Genomic DNA, 22,786 nt, shown 5'->3' on the forward strand with positions numbered 1-22,786 from the left:
AGGATTAAAGTTCAAAATGTAAAAAAAAAAAGGATAAATAATTAGTTTATGGTTTAAATTTTGTAATATGAAAAGGATTTTTTTTTTTTTTTATGAAGCCAAAATTACCCATACTTGAAGAAACACTTGAAGTTCATTTACAAAACTACAAATTAACTTTGTATTTAGTATTTACTACTTAAAAAATTTAAGTTTTATATTGACAATGATAGCTTTCAATATGACAATTATTTGTATTAATAAAAAGCCGAACGTGAAAATAACTGACCCAGACTTTCATTCATTCTTAAACTATAAAAGAAAAATCATGTTTAATGTTTATTTTAGTGTACTAAAGTTACATTTTTGTTATATAAAACTTATTCAGCTAAAACTGCCCATACTCAAAGTATTTATTAGTTATTCAATAAATTATTATAAGAATTACTCTTACCCAGGGCCAGAATTTCATTCATTCTTAAACTATAAAAAGCCATCATGGAAAAATGATTTATGTTGTTTAAAAGTTAATTTTAGAATTTGTTAAATTTTTGTTATATAAAACGTATTAATTTAAAATTGCCCACTCAAAGTATTTATTTATTATTCAAATTAGGTTTTTATATTGACAATGATATCTTTTAATACAAAAAAAAATTATATTAAAAGACCAAAAAAGTGAAATTAACTTTATTATCATTTATTATAAGAACTACCCTTATCCCAGATCTTAAACTATAAAAAGCCATAATACAAAAATTATTATTTATTATTATTATTATTATTAAATTGCCCATATATACTCAAAGTATTTATTAGTTAGGTTTTTATATTGACAATATCTTTTAATATGAAAATTATTTACATTACAGCCAAAAGTGAAAATAAAATGTGCACAAAAATAATTAAACTAATTATGATTATAATAATTATTTACTTTTTTTTTCACATTTATTCATAAATATATTCTCTCTCTCTCTCTCTCTCTCTCTCTCTCTATATATATATATATATATATATATATATATATATATTCACTATAATGCAACAGCATCTATAACACCATTGTTTAAATTATAGAATATTATTATTATTTTTATTTTTTTAAGGATTGTCTCACTATTACAGGTGTTTCTGGGCATTTGTATTGGATTGAGAAGTGAAGTAGCACATAAAATGATGTGGAAAAAAATAAGAAATTGGGTTTGGAAAACGTTTTGAACTGAATTTGTATTGTTAGCATGAGCAGCTCATGCGCTAACAGCTACGCCGCGGCCCGACCGCTCAAATTGACTCACCCAGAACTTGACCAGGAAGAAGGCGTTCTGAGGTCCTTTCCCAAACAGCTCCTTCAGCCCACCCTTCTTCTCAGGGAATTTGTCGTAGATTTGACGTATGTCCACTGTCTCCAGAAGCGCATCATTGTACGAGTAACTCGTCTGGCCGATGTGCACAAACAGGTGCTTGTTGTACTGCACAAAGAGTTGGACATTAGATCACTGCAACATACACACTAACACACTTTTTTTGTAAGATGTTTGTTGTCGAAGCAACAAGATTGAAAGAGTTTTCAATGAGTTTTTAATGAACTATTCCCAAATGTTGCTTGTGTCAGTAAGGAAGCATTTCAGATTGCATTTGTGAAGCCGTTTCAGGTTCTGCTGAATGTTTGTTTGGCTGGACGACTGTATTGAGAACACGACTGGTTCTGCGTATAACGCATGATTAATAGCTGCTGTCACGCCAGACCAGAGGGACAAGCATTTCATACAGATCCTGCCAACATGATAGATAACACAGGTCTGCTTTAACACGGACACAAGGCATTTTGATAACCTGTGGGTCACAAGAAGTTCTTCCCAGGTCTCAGTTTTAATCTACACATTCTGTTTTGTCTTCATTGTCTTGACTGCAGTCAGATCAGTGCGTAAATAGGACATTCAGCATCGGTCAGCTGATCTAAAGACACTTTTGGAGGACTACTAGATCATAATAAGCAGGCTCAGATCTTTTAGCGCACCAGAAAATATGTGTTTTGGTTTAATTTGAGCTGAAAATTACTTTAGAAATGCAATCATAAGCTTCTGTAGTTTTCCATCATTATCATTGGATCAGGAAAAATGCGGGATGTGACCTTGGTCATCATGACCATCTCTAATAAGACCCAAATGGCCTGCAGCTGCATTTACATTTCTTTAAAGCATCGCACAAGCTTGCTGATCCAAGGCTAAATGCAAACTCAATACTTTCACCAAGTTATGTAATTCTTACATTATTAAACAAATATATTATGATTTAATAATATAAATAATATCAATTTGACAAACAATTCTACCACTAAGTAATGAACTACTGTATTTATATTCTCATATTATAACTATTATAGTATATTATAATTATATTATGATATTTTATTCAGTATTTTATTTCTTGGACGTGTAACTAGTTGTTGAAAACACACGCTCAAACGCATAATACAACATTTCCAAAGTAAGAAATTTATAATAAATTAATATAGTAAACATTACATTATTTAAATATTAAAGTAAATATTATTATATTATATTATATTATATTATATTATATTATATTATATTATATTATATTATATTCTCACCAACACCAAGGATACGCAAGTAAAATAATGCAATACTACTAAAATCCATCATTGCATTTATGGTAAAAGTATCTTTAATCAAAATAAATAAATACATTTCACATATTACTCGTCTGGCGAAAAGAGTATTTAATTTTAGTAATATTTACTATAATATGATTTAATTATAGATTTCTTACTTTAGAAATGTTGCATTATGCTTTTGAGCATGTGTATTCAACAACTACTTAAAAATACTGAATAAAATAGTTGTTTAAATATATTTTTTTTAGCTATAAACCAGAAACATCCTTTTATAATAATTCTGCAAAAAAAAAATAAAGTGTATATATATATATATATATATATATATATAATATTATTACATTATATAAACTCCAAAAGTCATTTAATGGTGTTGTGTGATGTTGATCTCTACTTGTTAAAGAGTAAAGCAGCAGTATGTTTGCGGCTGGTAAAGCAGGTCAAGGCTGCTCTTCTGCAGTAGTTCTGTGTGTGTGTGCTGACTCACTGAATCTGGGTCCCGCTGATGCTCCAGGAAGGAGGAGAACTCCACCAGCCGCAGTTTAGAGGTGCCGATAGAGCGCCCGTGCCACACCGGCACTGCAGCTGTGAGGGCTGTGGGGGACTCGTAAGCTACACACACACACACACACACACACACACACACACACACACACACACATCAGTGATGGATTAAAGAAATAAGACCAGAGCCGTTTAAGGGATAGTTCACCCAAAAATGAATTACTCACTCTCAAGTTGTTCAAAACCTGTATGAGTTTCTTTATGCTGCTGAACACAGAAGAAGATATTTTGAAGAATGTCGGTAACTAAACAGTTGATGGACCCCTTTAACTTCCATAGTATTTTTTTTTTTTTTTGTCCTACTATGTGGCCCATCAACTGTTTGGTTACCCATATGCCTCAAAATATCTTCTTCTGTTCAGCAGAAGAAAGAAACTCATACAGGTTTGGAACAACTTGAGAGTGAGTATGAATGACAGAATTTTCATTTTGGGGTGAACTGTCCCTTTAAGAGTGATTTAACTATAATAAATATACTAGATTTTTTTAAATACACTAAATAATTGAATTACATTGTTTTAATATGATTATACATATCATTTATATATTTAAATATTATATTAGAATTAAAGTGAAATATATAATAGTGTAAATATACTTTTTATTTATTAATATTACATAGAAAATAAATTATATTATACATTAATAATATTAATACAATTTTAATATTAAACAATTCTTCAACCAAGTAATGTAATTATCATATAATATAAATAAATATATATTTTATTTATATTATATAAACTAAATTATATTATAAATTAATAATACAATCCTCCCACCAACTAATATACTTGTTATACTTCTTATATTCTCATATAATTATATTACAAAACTATATATATATATATATATATAATATTATTATTATTATGAAACACATGTATATTATACATTTAAAAATTATTCATGTAATAAACAATACATTTATAAAAACGTGCACAAAGTAATAAAGCTATTTTGGCAAAAGCTTTGAGTGGCTCATCAAATCAAATATAAGAACCAGATTGATCCTTGTTGAAAATATACAAAATCTAAGTAATCATGCCAACTAAATGTCTGTCAATGGTGGATGTACAAACCTGCAATAGCTGTGGCCGTCTGGATGGGGTAACTCTGCTGTGAGAACGGCTTTATACTGAGGAACAAGAGAGATCATTATTACAAGGTGTCACTTTGTTGTTTGCAATAAGTTGTTTATTAGTTCATAATACATTATTTTACTAGGTACAAATTCAGCCATGTGTAACTGAATTAGTTTAAGTTCTATATACTTACTCTTGTGAGGAACCAGGCTGTCCTGTTGGCACCTGCCAAATCTAGAAAGGGAGCAAAAGTAACACTCATTCACTAGAGTGAAACGATACGCATGGATATATTCTTTTGCTCGTCTTTTAAATGGACACTAATGGCTTTAAAGCATCTCTTACCCCTGTGGACCCAGGTAAGGTGGCCCGTGGGAGTCCCGCGAGCCCCAGCCGGCTGTGGATGGCCGTGGCCGAGACGATCTGCGCTGAAGACATGGCTGCCATCCTGCTGATCGCATCATTCTTCACGCTCTGGTCCTTCAACGACACACATCACAGAGAACATCAGTCAGCTCCTGTATTTCTGACTTAAAGCCAGAAGGTCTCATCATTTCTTCAAATGAATTTGGGTGAAAAAGTAGGTAAGGCCCATTTAATCTGCTCTACGGATGCATGATTCTTTAAACAAGCTAAATGGGAAAATTGTTTTTGTCATTGACCTTTGAATCTGAAAATGAATTGACTTTTTTATATAAAACGTAGCCTTATATAAGCGCATATAGCAGAGGTAAATTGTATGCGAGGAACTCAATGCTGTAAAACAAAGGAAACTACATTTAATTCGGCACAGAGTGCTTTCTGAATCACAGATATGTGAATTACTGTGAATGTACAGTAAGACAAGCAATATGCCCTCAAATGTTCTCATAACGAGCAATCAGAGTTGTTAAGAGTTTCTGAGCTCCCATCATGCATTGCACATTAACTATGTGGTATTGCACATTAAGTATGCATGCTGTTGCACCATTTGGTGAAGTCTGGTGATAGACTTATGTGGCTCGTGTTACTCGTTTGGAGAATGTGAGCTCTGTTTTTGTCAGCTGCAGTGCATGAAAGCAGCAGTCAGTGCGAGTGTCTGATCAATGGGTTTCATTCTGGTCAAGCACGCTGTCAAGTACTGGAGTGCATACGCTCAAAGAAGAGCCTTTTGTATAATCAAATGAGTAACCGATCCTATTCCCCTCTTTTTTCCCTTCTGGTTACTGTCCACTGTATCAGGCTTATAAAGAAGGCAAAAGCATCAGGGGAAAAAAAATTAAAGACTAATCAGAAGTTTTACCTTATTAACTGCAGGTTTAGTGTTGTTCATATTAAAGTCAGCATGAAATCCCTCCCTCTTGCAGTGACATCTCTTCTCTGTTTACTGGCGCGAGGGCGGGACAACCCGTCAATCACATGAGATCTACCAATAGCAAACCGCAACTATCCAATCAATTCCTGATGGACAAAATCAAGTCTCGTCCTACATTGTTGTTTTTTTAAACTATCACAACATCCGTTTCATGCCGACTTGTACTGTCGGTGTGAAGTATTAAATACAGTGCGATAATCAGCGATATTTTAGGTCTACAATGTATGAAAATGGCATTGAGCTGTATAACCTTTATCGTTCTGCAGGAGACAGTGTTCGCACACTTGAACTTGTCAAAGTGTTTTCATACAAGCAAATGATGTCGATGGCAGAACTGTCATTCGCTGTTTAACCACCAGATGCCACAGCTGCTCAAAAGCGGGATCCTTTGACACCCCTCCTCCTTTACAGGTCAGACCATCAGCCACTATGTGCATTATGTTGTAAATAGTACAATGAAAGTTTTGTATTAGTTATTTTAATATAACTGTATATATGCGGTCAGTAATGATCCTTCAGCAAAGGCACATTAAATTGATCAAAAGTAACAGTAAAAACATGTATAATGCTACAAAAGATTTCTATTTCAAATGAATGCTGTTCTTTGTTTCCACAAAAATATGAAGCAGCACAACTGTTTTCAACATGAATAATTTAAATGTTTCTTGAGCAGCAAATCAGCCTATTAGAATGATTTCTGAAGGATCATGTGACACTGAAGACTAAAGTGATGATGCTGAAAATTCAGCTTTGCATCTCAGGAATAAATTATATTTTATAATATAGGAAACAGTTATTTTATATGTTAATAATATTTAACAGGTTTACTGTATTATTGATCAAATGCAACCTTGGTGAGCATAAGAGACTTATTTCCAAAAATGGTTTAATATTTTATTGAAAAACTAATTGTATACATAATTTTACATATATTTTTTGAATCATTTAATAATATAATTTTTTCAATATTTTATTAATTATAAATATGTACTGTCAAATAATTTAACATTAGCCTGTCATAACCCACAGTCATTTTTTTTTTTTTTTACTAAATTACTATTTAAAATGCGATTTGAATTAAATGGTTGAGGCATTTCACAATATTAATGTATTTTTGATCAAACAAATGCTGTTTTGGTAAGAATAGAGACTTCTGTCCAAAAAAAGTCATTATCTATGAAATAATATAATTAAAATTTTTTTTTTTAACCATTTAATAATATGATTTAAAAAATATATTTTAGCATCATAGGTTATCAGGCTAAACCAGTGACCTGAAACTGCATAGACAAGTCTGGAAATTTTGGATTAGATTGGATAGTTGCTCATATATTGTCACATGCATAAATAATATCTAAAGGTCTGCCTTTGAGTTTCATGCTGCTTTTCAAATCATGCGCTTGTCCTTGAACAACTTTGCTGAAGCCAAGTGTATAACACATTATCACGCATTTTTCAGTGTGTATGCAACGCCTGGCAAAATGCAGTTTCTTCCAAAACAAACACACTTTTGTGCGAAACAGGAAGGAAACGGACAAACATGTGGAAGAAAAGAAGTTAGCCAGTTGACTGCATACTAAGCAGGGCAGTCACAAGCAGGAAATCTAGGTTACAGACAGCCAAACAGCAGGGCACCCGTACACACACACACACACACACACACACACACACACACACACACTGTTCAGTACGGATATGGCCAGAGAGAATACACATACACACACAGACTGTTTAACACAAGATGTAGGCATGTACCTTTAGCTTGGAGTGAAATTCTCTGGATTTCCGCCGGGCAAGAACCTGGATATGACTGGAGACCTGGTCACACACACACACACACACACACACACACACACAAAAGGAGCATTTTGTAACCATGGAGATGAAAGGCTCCCTGCCATTAGCCACAAAAAACATGTACTTTAATTACAAACAGAACATCTAATACAACCTTTCACATAATTTGTTCAGGAACCAGGAAGAAGCATGCGATCAGCATTTAATTAGTTAAGAATTCAGTTTAAGTCAAACTGACTTTACAGTAGAATTGTAAAGATTTGCAGTGAACTGAGAGCACAAAGCAACAGGTGTCCGCTCGCTGAAGAACGCTTCGGTAACTAAGGAAGGCAGTAAGCCAGCGAGACCACGTTTGGTTGAAGCTGTAAACAAAGCCTGGCTTGTCACTGTCACTGTTGTGAATTTACTGGAAATAAACTGTAGTTCAGCCTCGGTAACCAACTTTATTTATTTCATGTCATGCTTAGAATTTGAAGCAGCTCCACTAACCTGCTTTCTCGTCCGTGTTTTTCCCGTTCTGAGTTTGATGTATCTGGCGATTAATTCGTTACGACCTGTAAGAGAAAACCAAGAAATGCTTGTTTATGGACAACAAAATGATATGCAGTCAATATTTATATTTTAAAGAAATTATTTCAGTGACTTCATTCATAGATATAGGTGAATACATGAACAATTAGACTATTACACAACACAAACTGTCTTTCAAACAATTAAAGATTTTAATTTTGCATATTTATTATTTATATGTAATAAACCGCAACCGCAAAATATTGTCTTTGAATTTACAATATTGTGGCAGTCGAATAAATCACTGAATAGACAAAAAGAATCAATATATTGTTATTTTCATATTAAACATTTGCCAGTTAAAACACCAATAAAAAGAGTTAAACTAAACATTTGCCAGTCACTGGCTTACAACCCACAGTAATTCATATAAAAAAAAAATAAAATAAAAAATAATAATAATAAAAAATAATAAAAAAAAAAATTTTTTTAATTAAAATAAATAAATAAATTTGATTAAAAAAGATTTTTTTTTTTTAATTATTAAATTAAATTAAATTAAAAAGTGAATAATTAATTGTATGCTACTAAATGCAATTTGAATTATATGGTGAAAGCAAAGATTATCAGTGAATAACTTGTTCATTCCTCATACAATGCTAATTTATTGAATTAAAGAAGACTTGAAATAAGGAGCTATGGAAGCTTCTAATGTGAATATGAACTATAGAGCTTTTAGTGCTTTTTGAAGTCTGACAGCCTCTGGTCACAATATACACAAAAAAAAATGCTGGGTCACATATCAAACACAACTGTTGGTTTAAAGTTTTAAATGAAAAATGTAAACCCAATGGTTGGGTTAGTCTATATTTGACCCATTGAAACAACCCAGCATTTCTTTGATGTTACACTGTATGGAAAAGAGCTGCGTGAACCTTCTTCAAAACATCTCCTTCTGTGTTTCGCGGAAGACAGATGTCATTAGGGTTTGGAATGACAGTAACGTGAGTAAATAGTTTCATTTTTTGGGCAAACTATTCCTTTAAGGACAATATCTGACTGCCAGTCAGGGTATTTTCTCCAGCTAGCCTTTACCCAATGTGCTTGCAGTGTAATCTCTTCTAACCCAGACCTGGGCCTCCCTATTCTTCCAAACACAAACATTCGTGTACACACACACACACACACACACACACACACACACACACACACACACACACACACACACACACACACACTCTGCACACTCACAATGCGGGCATTCATGCACACTCCGACTCTCAGATCAAAGAATCTCCAAACGGCCAGCTGTAAGCATGCTTACTGCTGCATAATTCATTCTTTTCAGTCACTTGAAAACATGCTCAGCTGGACTTGGCAAACCTGCAAAACAACCTCCAGAGAGAAAAGGGACTTACAGGGACAGAGAAAGAGAGCCTGTCGACGAATGTTGAGTTTTGAGAGTCTCCCCCGTGGAGTTTAGTAGACAAACCAAAGCATAAACTGGTCAAAGAGACTGGTTCACTCTCAACAAGAGATAAGATAAACACTATCAGTTCACTAAATACTGAATGACAGCTGATTACAGTTATTTTTTTCAATTGCTAACAAGCATTAAACAACAAAACATCAATAATGACGTGTGTGTGCAGTATTGGAGCTGTGTCAGGAGGAATTTCTGTGTGGAGTTTGCATGTTCTCTCTGTGTTGGCGTTGGTTTCCTCTGGGTTTACCCCACAATCCAAAGACACACAGGACAGGTTAACTGGAGACTGTAAGTTTGCCCAAAGGTGTGTGTGTGTGTGTGTGTGTGAGAGTGTGTGAGTGATGGACCGGCCGTCTGTCTTAAGGTATTTTCCTGCCTCCGTCCCGAGATACTGGAAAAGGCTCCAACCTCCCCACAACCCTACATAGGACAAGCGCTTTGGAAAATGTATGGAATATATGGATGGATGGACAGTGTGAGGGTTCTAGTCCTCCCTCTCTCAGCCACTCTTCTTTCCCCACCAATGCGTCTTCCCTGATCCATATCCCCAAACAAAATCATTTTGAAGCCACCCTGATTTACCCAAAGATGGCAAAAAAATTACTACTGTAATAGACTAAAAATAGGGCACCTGGGTCGGCTTTCAGCTGAAATTGCAACTAGTTGTTTTTGTAATAATTATTATTTAATTTTATGCCACTCATTTTATTTCAATATAATTCCTGCAGAAATTCAGAGTTTGCCTTCTGATTTGAATGTGTTTTTATCAGTTTTTAAAGCATTGTGTTAGCATTAAAAAAATGTACTGCAAATATATTGTGTTTTGCAAATGGTGAAGTATGAATGACAAAAGTGTTCATGGATTTTGAAAAATGTGGCCACTGAATGCTTTTTTGTGTAAAAGCAATGAAAAATGATTCAAAGTTTGGTTTGGTTTCTGTTTCGCTGAATTTGTGAAGAGTTTTGCAAATGTGGCGTCAACATTGACCGATTAGCAATTGAAAAACTACAGTGATAACATAATAAAAAAGAACAGAAATATATAAATATAATATTATATAAATATATAATTATATAGTATATAACTATATTTTACTAAATGTTTATATATATATATATATATATATATATACACATATATAAAATTATAAAAAATAAATATTATATAAATATTATATTAATATATAATATTAATATACATATTAATTATATATTATATTTATAATTATAATATATACATTATAATAAATAACATATATATACATATTATATATAATTATATATATATTACATTATATATTACTAATATATTAATATTGAATTAATTCTAAAAATATTAAAAACAATTTTAAAGTACTTATGTAGACCTTTTTTTATTCAATATATTACTTATGTTTTATTATTAATAAAATCACTATTATATCAATTATATATAATTAAATCATAAATTATATTTATTCTAATATATATGGCTGATGATCCACCAATAAGAGGACATCTGAATCTTCTGATGACTCAGCAATGTCAGTCAACACTAAGTGAAGTGTTTTTTTTATTTTTTTATTTTTTTATTAATTCAGGTTTGGTGATGACTTACTCAACACTGAGCCTTAAAAGTGAGTGATTACAAAAATGTTAAAAGCAAACACAACTGAGAAACTTATAGTTGAACAGATGGACTAAACTTAGCTGCAAAACCCAGTGAGGGAGTCGGACGGCATTCCTTTCTAATGGTGTTACAAAAGTATTGAAGTAATGCTGGTGGATGTCACATCACAAAAACCATTGAGGATGTGGAGGGTTAAAGGTCATTAAATTACAATATCAGCTTGATCAGCAAGTAAAGAGGAACACCCGCTGTTTGCAATTAAAAGCGAGCTGATAAATGGACCTCACATTGACGCAGGGTTAACCTCAGCGTTCCCTCTGAGGGGAAACATGGCGCCAAAAATGTGGCTCGTCAATCATTGTGCACTGACAGCTTACTCAACCATCCGTCTCTTCCACCAAACCTAATGAAAGGCTGTGATACATGCTGTGATATCCAAACCTGCCTGCTTTTCTCACGACTTTTCAGGAAAGCAACAGGTGCAATCATTTACTCACTCTCATTCCAAACCTGTACAACTGTATGTTACTTACACTAACTTGGAATATAGTGCATGAGTTGTGATAATTTTGCGTCTTTTTTGAAGCTGCAAAATTGCTCTTTTGTGTCCTGAAGGGGGAAAAAAGTTGGTTTGTAAAGTCATGAGGGTGAGTGAATGATGATTCGTCATTTAAATGTAATTATTATCCCTATAAGGTTGTGATAATACAGTAAAATCACTTTAGCTCTTTGCTAGTATGAACTACTTTTAGCTTAATGCTGAGCCAAATTGTTCTTTCTTCTGATTTCGGATAACACAAACTCAAGTCTTCTGCAAGTGATGTCATGGGTCACTGAGGAGAAAGGGTGATGTCAGAAGCTGAGAGCGAGCCTGACGCGTGGCTCACATTCTCTCTCTCTCTCTCTCTCTCTCTCTCTCTCTCTCTCTCTCTCACACACTCAATTTGATCATTTTGCTATCATCTTGTCAACTCTCAGAAAAGTGGTGAGATTGGATAAAAGAATTTGGTTCTCCTCGCAAATCTTTGAAAAGCTTTGACCGTTTCAAATGACCCTCAAGTATTGGGGTGTTGGCCCGTGGGTGTGGCGGTGACGGGCAGGGTAGAAGCCCCAAATCTTTGGGACAATGGCTCCGCTGCACTGCCAGGCCTGATGGATGACTCTGAGGACTCGCTGCCATTACAATCACAATGGCCTAAACTAACAATACAAAGACTTTCTGTAGGAGGTCCATGACTAAGGAATGACGGGTCTAAACTGAGACTGCAATATTTATGGCTGATTTCCATTAACAATTTACCTGTTGATTTACATTACCTTAAGTAACAGCAATAAAATAACAACATAATCGAATGATAGACTTAATAATATATTATAATGTAATACTTGTCATTTAAAAAAATATTAAAATCACAAAAACAGACTTATAATTAAATAAATAAATAAAAGCATAAATTAAGTAATTTTGCATGACATTTTGAAAAGTATTTCTAATGTTATGTTATATAAGAATTACATATTTATGTATTTTTGTCATTGTAGTTTTCTTTTATTTGTTATCTTCAATTGTTCTTATATAAAAAAATATACAAATATCAAAATCTTAAAATAAAATACAATAAAAAAATTATACACACACACACACACACACACAATATAAGTTCAAGTTGAGTTTTGTGAAAGATAATAATAATAATAACAACAATAGTTGATTGTTATTATCATATAAATAAAACAAAATTAAAATAAAACAATACAATTATAATACAATATATTTAAATGTATGTTATACAAATAATTATATAATATAAATATGTATAATATAAATATATTATTATAATAATTATTTTATATTTAATTATAAATATAATTTATAAATAAATATGGTTTAGTTTATATTTTTTTAATTACAATTATATATTTAAATAAAATTGAAAACAAAAGTATGTGACGGATCAGTTAACAAGCATCATAATATTCCAAAATATTGTTTTATTTGATCATTTCTATCTCAAAAAACCACCTCGGACATTTAAATTCAGAGAACAACTTCAATGTTTGCAACTTTACTCTGCTAAGGTTGGAAATAACTGAACTAAAATCTGCCGTTCAGAACAAATTCGATCAAGTTTGATTGTGATAAATCAAGGTATTCTGACTTGATTGACACTCCACATGGTCCAATCACACTAACAGACTAATGATCTACCTGCTCATTTAGCGCACAAGCACGCATGGTGAGGAACGACAAAATGCCATATGGATACAAGGAAAGGTCAGCCTCCAAAAGCAGATGGTGGTCTGAACAATCCCCTCTCTGGGAGTCAGTCAGCTTAGACTGATATGATCTACAGGCTCAATGCAGGTGTTTCCCTGAGAGCAGGACCGAGGGGTGCGGCCAGCTTTCCCCCTGCCAGATAAAGCCATTCACACACACACACACATACACACGCTTATGTGCACACACATGCCTGCTACCATCTGATTAGAGTTAGCCAGCTGTCCTCTGTGACGGGTAGAGCCCGTAACACGATGACACCCCTCTGTCCGCAAATCATTTTCAGAGGGAGGGTCTGAGAGGAAATTCAAGGCCAGATGGCAAGAGACCGTGACGGACAGTCTTTTCTTTTCCAGTGGACACAACCCCAACCCACCCCCCCCGCCCCCCATACACACACACCCCTCATCCCGCCAAATCTGCTATGATTATTTAGTGAAACCAAATCTGATAGGAAAGTCACGGACATGATCAGATGGCCCAAATTTGTACTCGATAAACTCTCAACAATGCGCTAAAAATCAAATAAATAACCTAAAATCCAGTCCTGCCTTGAATTTATTCTTTTTAAATGTTTCACTACACATTCTAAATGTAAAATGGATTCTGAATGCATTTCACGGTCAAACAGGAGGAAGCACAGAAATGAAGGAACCGTTTCTACTGCCTCTGCTAGTCTGGAGTCACAGTAAACCGCTCAGTGCAGAATGTTTGATGTTAAAAGCCCTGAAAGTGTGTACACGTACAACAGTCCGGTACTGAGAGAGCTCTAGAACGCTGAAAGCTTCTCTGCCTTCAATAGCGAAGCCAAACTGGAAAACAGAGTGGAAGGAGTCGGTTTGGAGCTGTTTTCTTTAATGGGAGCAATTAAGCATGCTTCCTGTGTGTGTGTGTGTGTGTGTGTGTGTGTGTGTGTGTGTGTGTGTGTGTGTGTGTGTGTGTGTGTGTCTGACTGTGTCCTAACATGGTGCGCTGGCTGGAAACATCACACCAGCCTGCTGGAAATCACACATGAAAAATCCAAACAACCCCAAATGACCTCTCGCTCACTCACACTTTATCTCAACTCTTTCTCCATCATTTCATAAATCACTGTCTGCAAACTTTATGAAAGGAGAGCTAAAAATGAAGTTTGTCTGTCTGCCAGGGTAAATATGCCAACCAAATGACCTTGAAGAGAAACTTTCATTAAATGTATTTATCAGTCAAAATACGAATAACAAAATAAGTTTCAATTATACTGTTTTTAATGAGCACTTCGGTATTTGCAGCAACATCACAAAACATTTTGGAGTTGACATGGAGCTGTACATGCTGCTGTTTTACAGTAACTGCCAATGAACAATACAACTAGGGCTGCATGATTAACCAAAATGAAACCAGGAATCAAATACAATCACGATATATGCTGCGTGTTTCACAGTGAAACGCTGCACTGTGTTTATTTACATGCGAGGTGTGATAGTGATAACATGATAGTGTTTTTAGTGTCTCAGAGCGGCTCGGTTTGAAGTAAATGCAGCTAAATTTTATTTTACATTATTTCATTATATTTTCTTAAATACAATTTTTTTATTGTACAGAGAAATTTACAATAGCATTTTTTTATTTTGTTCAATATATATTTATTTTTTTAATAGTTATATTTTTCCTAAATACAAAAAAAAATTTATAATCAATATTAATACTAATCAAACTGCAATATATATATATACTATCAATATACATTTAATGCTTGAATCTGATTGGTTGATGAACGTTCTAAGGTGTACAATTATTTTCAGGGAAACGCACGGCTAAAGTAGTTCTAGGCAGATCTTGACCGCAATATAGTTCCATATCACTTCGCCAAATATTTTCAGTTATTTCAAAGGTCTTTACAGCTTACAACAGCAGAAAAACAAAAACTGTACATTTGATCGCTCAGAAAGGGAATAGCACACCACTCCTCAATAAACCGCACAATGTGAGGTGATATTCATGTTTTATAGGTTTGAAAAAGTGTATAGTTTTCCTTGTCTTAACTGATAACACAGACAAATAAGTGAAAATATTTTCAAAAATCGTTCACGCTTGAGAACTTTTTGAATTTCATACACTAATGAGGAACACAAGCTTCTTTACAGCTGCCACCAAACTAAAATAACATGCACTATACGGCTCAAGGACTCTCTGTAACATGATATCGGTGTCTGTTTCAATCACTCATCCGTCTCAAACAGTTAAGAGGTGTGAGGCTGAAGCATGCTGTGACCTGTCTCCTAACTGGCTCTCGGTGAGGTAACATCCAGGCCTCTCACACCTATCAAAGCCAAATGAGAACATTAATGCGGTTCACACAGGACTCATTTCTTGTGTCCATACGGTCTTCCGGGCGTCAGTCCCACCTTGCACGAAGCCCCTTTTTCAAATTCACACACCATCCCTTGAGAAACATGATTAAACTCTGTACCTCTGGGAAAGAAAACGGGCAAAATTACTCCTCGGCCCCATTTTATGCAACACAAAAGAAGCAAAGTGCAGGTTTAGAGTGGGAATATACATAGTTCTTTGGTAGACCTTGAAAAGTAAAGACTTTTTTTAAAGCGGCCCACATCGAGGGACCTCCTCTGGAGCACAATACAACTCTGAACACAAAAGCAATGTGATTTTACAAACACTTCTTTCAGATAGCAACTGCCTCCCACCTGAGTCTCCCACCTGAATCCCTCCTTTTCCATCACACTACATCTCGCATCGACAAGCTTCCCTGTACCTTTATCATTATGTAAGGAAGTCTTTCTGTGTGACTCTAAACATACCCGTAGGTAGAGGTGTGGCGGGATTTTGTAAGGACTTAAAACATAATCGGCTGTGTAAGTACAGTGAGTAAGCACTTATGGGTGTATTATTACACTATCTCGTTTTATCATTTTAGAATCATTTTAATAATGAGGAGGAGATCACATCTAGCTGTTGAGCTGTGGTGCTGCTCACATGGGAAAAGTGAGTTTGAATCTGGCTCACAACATTTCTCGTTCCTCAATTTACTCCTCTCTTTTCTAATCAACTTAAAGGGATAGTTCACCCAAAAATGAAAATTACCCTCAAGCCATCCAAGGTGTATATGACTTTCGTCTTTCCGCCAAACACAATCGGAGTTATATTACAAAATATTATCACTGGCTTCCAGTAACGGCCGTAATCAAGTAGAGTTCTGGCGGAAGAGTGACCTTTGACCCGACGTCTGAGGTAGGTCGTAGGAGTAGTGTAAGCTTAAGTGAGAGTAGACGCCTCTCGCGGTTCAAACAAATATGTCTGGGCAACAAACTCAAGCTTCTCTTCTATTATATGGAAATCCTCCAACATTTTTCAAAAAAAATACTAGTTTTAGTCTTCTAATTTGTGACCGGTGTTTTGTTTTGCTCTATCCTCTGCGCTTCCATGTTCGTGAATACGTCATGCATCGGGTCAAAGGTCACTCTTCCCCCGAAACTAGACTCACGTACGGCTGTTACCGGAAGCCAGTGATTACGGTTTATAAAGTTATAAATATGAATATTTTTCTTACAAAAACACATAGCTTCGTTTCAGACAGCTTTTATGAACCCCATGGAGCCGTATGGATTACTTTTATGATGGATGGAAGCGCTTTTTTGGGCTTTAAAATCTAGGGTAGGCCTACTATTCACTCCCATTATAAATCTAGGAAAATCCAAGTTATTTTAAATATAAATCTGATTGTGTTTGGCTGAAAGAAGAAAGTCATATAGACCTAGGATGGCTTGAGGGTGAGTAAATTATGTATGAATTACATTTTGGGGTGAACTAACTGCCCCCTATTAGCAATGATGTGCAAAACCAGTGGACTTAACCAATCTCAATAACTGACCATTGAGACACTGCTAGTTCCTATAAATAAATAAAAATGTATGTTCATTGCTTGTCTTTCATCTTTGAAAATAAATCTTAAGAAAAGAGTGGAGGCTTGATTTGTGCATTTGGTTCGCCTTGTTGTGTACTTCTGCTGCTGGCAGAGATTCAACAGCACACTAGTTAGCCAGAACAGAGTGACTCTAACTCCCATAACCACTAGTTTCCCCTGCGGAACGTAATGTAGCCCAAACTGGCACCACAGTCTCGGAGCGGGTCTGTTATCCTATTGTTAAAGACACAGCTTTGCAATTTCCAATCCTCCGAGGCACACATTATGTTCACAAAGCCCAACACTGCCTGAGCACACCAGTCTATTCATTATTTTACACTCACAATTTGCTATTATAAAATGCAGAAAGACATGGTGCTGTAAGGTAAAATTAATAATGTTTCAGACTCTGTTTGCATGAATAGAGCTGCACACAAAATGTCCTTTAAATTAAAGTAAATTGAAGGTATTTTACAAGCAACGAAATACGCCACTGAAATGCCCGTCAAAGACTGAATAGCAATAATAGGTATTTTAGGACTTATATTTATTTACGAACATAAGATAAACACATTAAAGCAGATTTACATATATTCTCACTTATAAAATTCGTAAAAACGTCTGCTAAATGTGCTAAATGTTGGTATAACATCTGGCAGGAAATATTTTAGCTATGCATTGCACGAGTAAATAAAAATTAAATTTTCAAAATGAAAACAGGCATCCGGAAGCAAATCACTAATGATGCACAGTGTTGGTGCTAAACTAAAGTAAACTAAACTAAATAAAATCAACAAAATGTTCATTTAAGTTAGAATAAGTTTACTTTGCGAGAAGAAAAAAACAATTGGCATGAAATGACCACAGCTATGGGACGACAGTCAATTATACTGTTTAGAGGTCAATATACGAAGATATTTGATCACAGAATTGTCGATTGTGCTTAAAAAAGCTACAATACATTTCTCAAGTATAGGTGGATGTGGATGTCGGAATATAAATCACTTGAGAAATATTAATTGGCTGAGATTATGTTAAGTCCTCACAGTATATCCCCTTAGAAGTGAAACCACTGAGATTAGATCTTTCCTTCATTGAACCCAGCGGGGGACTGTCAAATCTACTTATGGCATGTTTTCTCTGCCTAAAATAAGCCTACTAGCAAAGCAGAGCTGAATGGTTTATAATATCAAAGGCGGCAGAGAGGGCACACTAATTTTACAATGTTGTGGGAAAAAAAAAATCATGCAACAACAGTCAAAAAGGACGTCTGTGAGGGGAAGGGAAAGGATTATGGGGAAAAAATAAGTGCTTGGTTCACCTGTAAAGCCACGCGGCAGCCGCCACAGCATTACGAACCATCTAAAGCAAAAACTCTGAGTCTTTGGCTTGACTCCAGTTTTTGTGCTTCTGTGATGCTGTAAAGAGCCCCCTCAGGTAAACAGTGAGATAAGCTGAGCCACGACACAAGGAAAAAAACCTATATTGTTTTGAAGTGAAAGGCGGTTGCTATAGGGACGGCTGCTAATTAACCACACGGCGCTTGCAGACCTGAGAGCGGCAGGACTGGGGACTAGGATCTTGACTTGTATGGATCTGTGATGGGTACGCACATAAAATAAATCTCAAGCAGTTGTTATGGACGATGAAATAACGAAGGTGACGTAAAGCACAAGGCTAAGGAATGTTACACGGACACCAGCGTAGGAGGTGACAGGTTTGCCTCAGCGACCCAAGAAAAACCCCCCCACGAACACCAGCCAATTTATTTAGAAGGAAATGCCTGAAGGAAAAAAGCAATGTGGCCATGGGAACAAACAGGTGTCTATTGAGAGACCTCAATCCATTTAACTGTGCAACTTTTCTATTAAAGTTCAATATGTCAACATTAGTAAAAACACTAACAAAAGTTGTATTTCATTTTTTACAGCATTTCACATGAACCTAGATTACCATATTTTCTGACAAAATAAGTTTCACCGGGTCAAATATTGTAATTTTTTAGTTAATGCATTAGGTAATGTTAAAAATTATAAACCTTAAAGTAAAGTGTTACCAAGATTTCACAGGACAAGTTTCAAAAAGCAGAGCATGCAATTCGCAAAATCAAGGTCATGGTTTTTAGATTCCCAAGGAATTAATGCATGACTTAAACACCCTGAATCCAAAGCCGCTTTGGAAATAAGTGTGCGCCAATTGCATACATGAAAATGTTTTAAAAGGATAGGAAATTGGGAAAAGGCAAGAATTTGCAAGTTGGATTCAAAACTGCATCCCCATGGGGGCAGCAACCATGTGCACTGCTATTCTACCACGGAAAAATTAACTTTCAGTAAAAAAACCCAGCGGCTTTATGATTTATAAACTCATCCACCTTTTCCATCATGCATCCAGATTTAACAACTGTTTGGTTTCCGAGTTGTTCCTAATAAAGACAGCTGGATACAAGTCCAAGCAGAGTGAGGAGGCTTCACTGTGGACAAGGCCAAGAGCATGTTTAATATCCTACGAGAAAAGAAAAGCAGTATTCCCTCTTTCCATGACATCACCCCAGCCGAGAGTTTGAGGGAGGTGTTGGAGGAGGGGGTGGCTTTGGGGAATGAGGTGGGGGGGATTGGGAGCGCAGCTGGTGTCAGCCGCACGACCATCTGCTCCTAACTAATGGTTCACGCTGACTTTACAAACAGAACCCAGGACAGCCAACCCGCTCCACCGCCTGGCCCGCTGGAGTTACGTTTTCCAGTTTCAGAGGCCCAACGGACCTCATCATCTCACCCTGAGGACAAACAACTAACAACTTCCCTGAGAACTTTCTGATGAGCCAATCTCAACAAACAACACACGATTACAAGCAGTCAAAACAACCCCCAACGGCAGTCATAACTCCACATAGCCAGTCAAAATACTGAGATTGAGAAAAAGGGCTGATTGTAAATTGTGTTAAGATGTATAACCTCAACATATTAAAGGTGTATTCACACTAGAGCATTTAAAGTGACTGAAAGTCAATTTGACGTCACATTTGGGCTCATTTGGTTGGTTCAATCCATACTTAGAAACGGTGGTCTTGTTCATGTGAACTCAAGATTCAAACCAAGCTTTTTTGACTCACCATACATTTTCCCCTCATCGGACAGGATGATTTTCCGTCGGCCGCAGGGTGGGTAGATGGCCAGGGCCTCCTGGAAACTCTGCTCAATGTCAGGGCTCCACACACCCTCTGCGTCATTGTCCATGGGCTTATCGGCCGAGTCGCTCATCCTCTCGATATCCTCCCCGGCACTTTCACTGCCACTCCAGCTGCTGGGATCCATGGCGACGGCTGGGATCTCGGAGCCCGAGCCTGGGGAACTTTAGGTGCACTGACCTGGGAAGACCAACCACAAAAAAAAGCAAATGATTTGTCTGTTCAACCTGAGGAGTTCTGCCAAGAGGTATTTTAATTCTCTGACAACACAACAATTCAAGCAGGGGTAAACATGAAGAAAATGTGATTGCCATATTCATTTACAATGGTATTTCTTATGATATCCCAAAATACTTCAAAGATTTCTATAGTTTTACCATAATGCTAACATTATGCAGTTCAAAACCATGGCAATTGAGTTCATTCATTATGTCAATTAATGTTACTTTGGATACATTTGCTAATTGTAAAAATTTAGACAAATTTACTTTTAGCAGATAATATACATTTAAAATTAACAGCATTTATCTTCCAGGAAAACAGACCAAATATATTGATGACTCATCCTGCACTACAAAGATTTTGTCCAATCAGATGCTCTATGGATTGAGAATGCCACTGCGATGTTAAACAATGTCACTGCGTTTTTAAAAATGGCCTGTTTACAATTTCACACAGTAAATCTATTTGTGGTTTGGAAATGAAAAAATAATAGTGAATGCTGACCACATTAAATACAATTAAAACATTCTCTCATCATCCATAAAAAACATCAACCCATAAGCTAAAGATCAACACATGATTGAAAACCTATGAAGAAAAGGAAATGAGAAAACACATAAGCCACGCCAATTTAGGAATGGCACTTAGGCTAAACCAAAACAGCTGCTGTCTTAGAAGGGAACACTTACAAGCTGGCAATGATGTCAGGACAGCTTTTACATTTTGTGGTAGAAGATTGCTGAATGACAAATGTTGATCCCGTAGCTTAAGAGAGAGTGATTATCCCAAATCACATGCAACACTCCTCCGAGTCACTGTGTTTAGCATTAGCACCACACATTACGTTTCAAGTTAAAGGAAACTGCTTGCGCAAAAGCTCTGTGGCTAATTGCAATCTCATTATAAAAATTACACTAGAAATCAAGGAATGACAAACCCCCCCCCCCCCCCCCCCCCCCAAAACAAACAAACAAACATGCCCATGTGCAGCCAACTGCTCACATAAACAGCCAAGAGCACAACAAAATCAAACTTGTGTGTACTTTATAACTTTGAGGTAAAGCATGAGTTGTTAAAACAATACAAATCTCAACTGAATGATCACACAGAGTGATTGCTAACTACAAACTTGTGTTTTCAAGTCATGCCTGGCTTAGCGGCTACGCTAACCGGGGAAATGCCCAGTGAAAACAGTGCTGCCTATTGTAGAACCACTAGCATGTGTTTCCTGTCAAATTTGAGCAGGCTGCACTTTTCAATGTGTTAATGTGTGTGTACAAAGTGTTGGACCCTTGTGAAAATGAACACTTCAGCACACTTTTAAAAAGAATAGTACTTATTACAGAAATAATATACTTTAAAAAGATATACTGAATAATGTTTTCGGTCTATTAATTGCTTGTTATTTGCAATTGAATGAAAATGTATTCATGTATTAAATGCATTAAATCAATTAGTGCTTTTTTGACATAAAATTATAATCAAGTACTTCACACATCAAAATAAGTGTACTACTTTAAAGCAGGATAAAATATTAGAAATAAATTAAAAGTATTTTACTAAAAAAGTAAAACTTTTAATTTGGCATTAAAAGTAGTAAGTAGTAGTGATTATATTTAACTTTACATAAGAGTAATAAACTGTCATCTATTGTCTGTCCCCATTTGGACAGCTAAATGGGTGGGTGTGTACAAGTGTGTGACTGCAGTTGTAACTGACTGTTTTGTGTGTGTTTGTGTACTAAATGCTGGCATTGCAAAAAAAAGAAAAGAAAAAAATCACTCGTACTGCTGAAAGAGAGTGATAAAATGTGTGCATGCTGCAAACTGCTAAATGCTTGGGCTCTTAAACATCATCTTCCTGACTTGGAGATGAACTCAACTGTAATCACTTCCAGCACAGTCATGTGTGCACTTTTGGCTTGGCCCACAATTACACTGCAATCTGTAGTTTTCCACTTCTGGCACATCATGGAAACACTTACCGAATACTGTATTTGTACATTCAGCACACTACATCTGAGTTTCTACTTAGTGTTTTTGTTGAGCTCTATGCATATATCGCATGTGAAGGTTTTGTTTCATATACTCCCTGATCTTGTGCATTACCAGCCGACCGAACCAGAAGTACATGCTATAATTACTTTTACGGTAATAACTTGGAAATCTGA

At 35.5% G+C, this 22,786-nt stretch overlaps 1 protein-coding gene and 1 long non-coding RNA gene across 3 annotated transcripts in view; one reads left to right on the forward strand and one right to left on the reverse strand.

Annotated features, from left to right (window-relative positions):
- tead1a (TEA domain family member 1a) overlaps positions 1 to 22,786 on the reverse strand; it is a 37,014-nt gene that overhangs the window by 4,128 nt on the left and 10,100 nt on the right. For both annotated transcript variants that reach the window (XM_082159439.1, XM_082159438.1), the window contains 8 exons: positions 20,320 to 20,574; positions 7,910 to 7,974; positions 7,379 to 7,441; positions 4,615 to 4,749; positions 4,463 to 4,503; positions 4,267 to 4,322; positions 3,108 to 3,232; positions 1,278 to 1,451 (listed from right to left, as the gene is read on the reverse strand). In XM_082159439.1, coding sequence (XP_082015565.1) covers positions 1,278 to 1,451; positions 3,108 to 3,232; positions 4,267 to 4,322; positions 4,463 to 4,503; positions 4,615 to 4,749; positions 7,379 to 7,441; positions 7,910 to 7,974; positions 20,320 to 20,521 — 861 coding nt within the window. In that variant the 5' untranslated portion in view covers positions 20,522 to 20,574. The remainder of the gene's footprint in view (positions 1 to 1,277; positions 1,452 to 3,107; positions 3,233 to 4,266; positions 4,323 to 4,462; positions 4,504 to 4,614; positions 4,750 to 7,378; positions 7,442 to 7,909; positions 7,975 to 20,319; positions 20,575 to 22,786) is intronic.
- On the forward strand, positions 7,986 to 10,101 carry LOC309490337. Its single transcript, XR_014202670.1, has 2 exons — positions 7,986 to 9,897; positions 10,032 to 10,101. It is a non-coding gene; the product is annotated as an uncharacterized lncRNA (long non-coding RNA).

Source organism: Leuciscus leuciscus (genome assembly GCF_965113295.1).
Source record: "Leuciscus leuciscus genome assembly, chromosome: 25".
Lineage (NCBI taxonomy): Eukaryota > Metazoa > Chordata > Actinopteri > Cypriniformes > Leuciscidae > Leuciscus > Leuciscus leuciscus.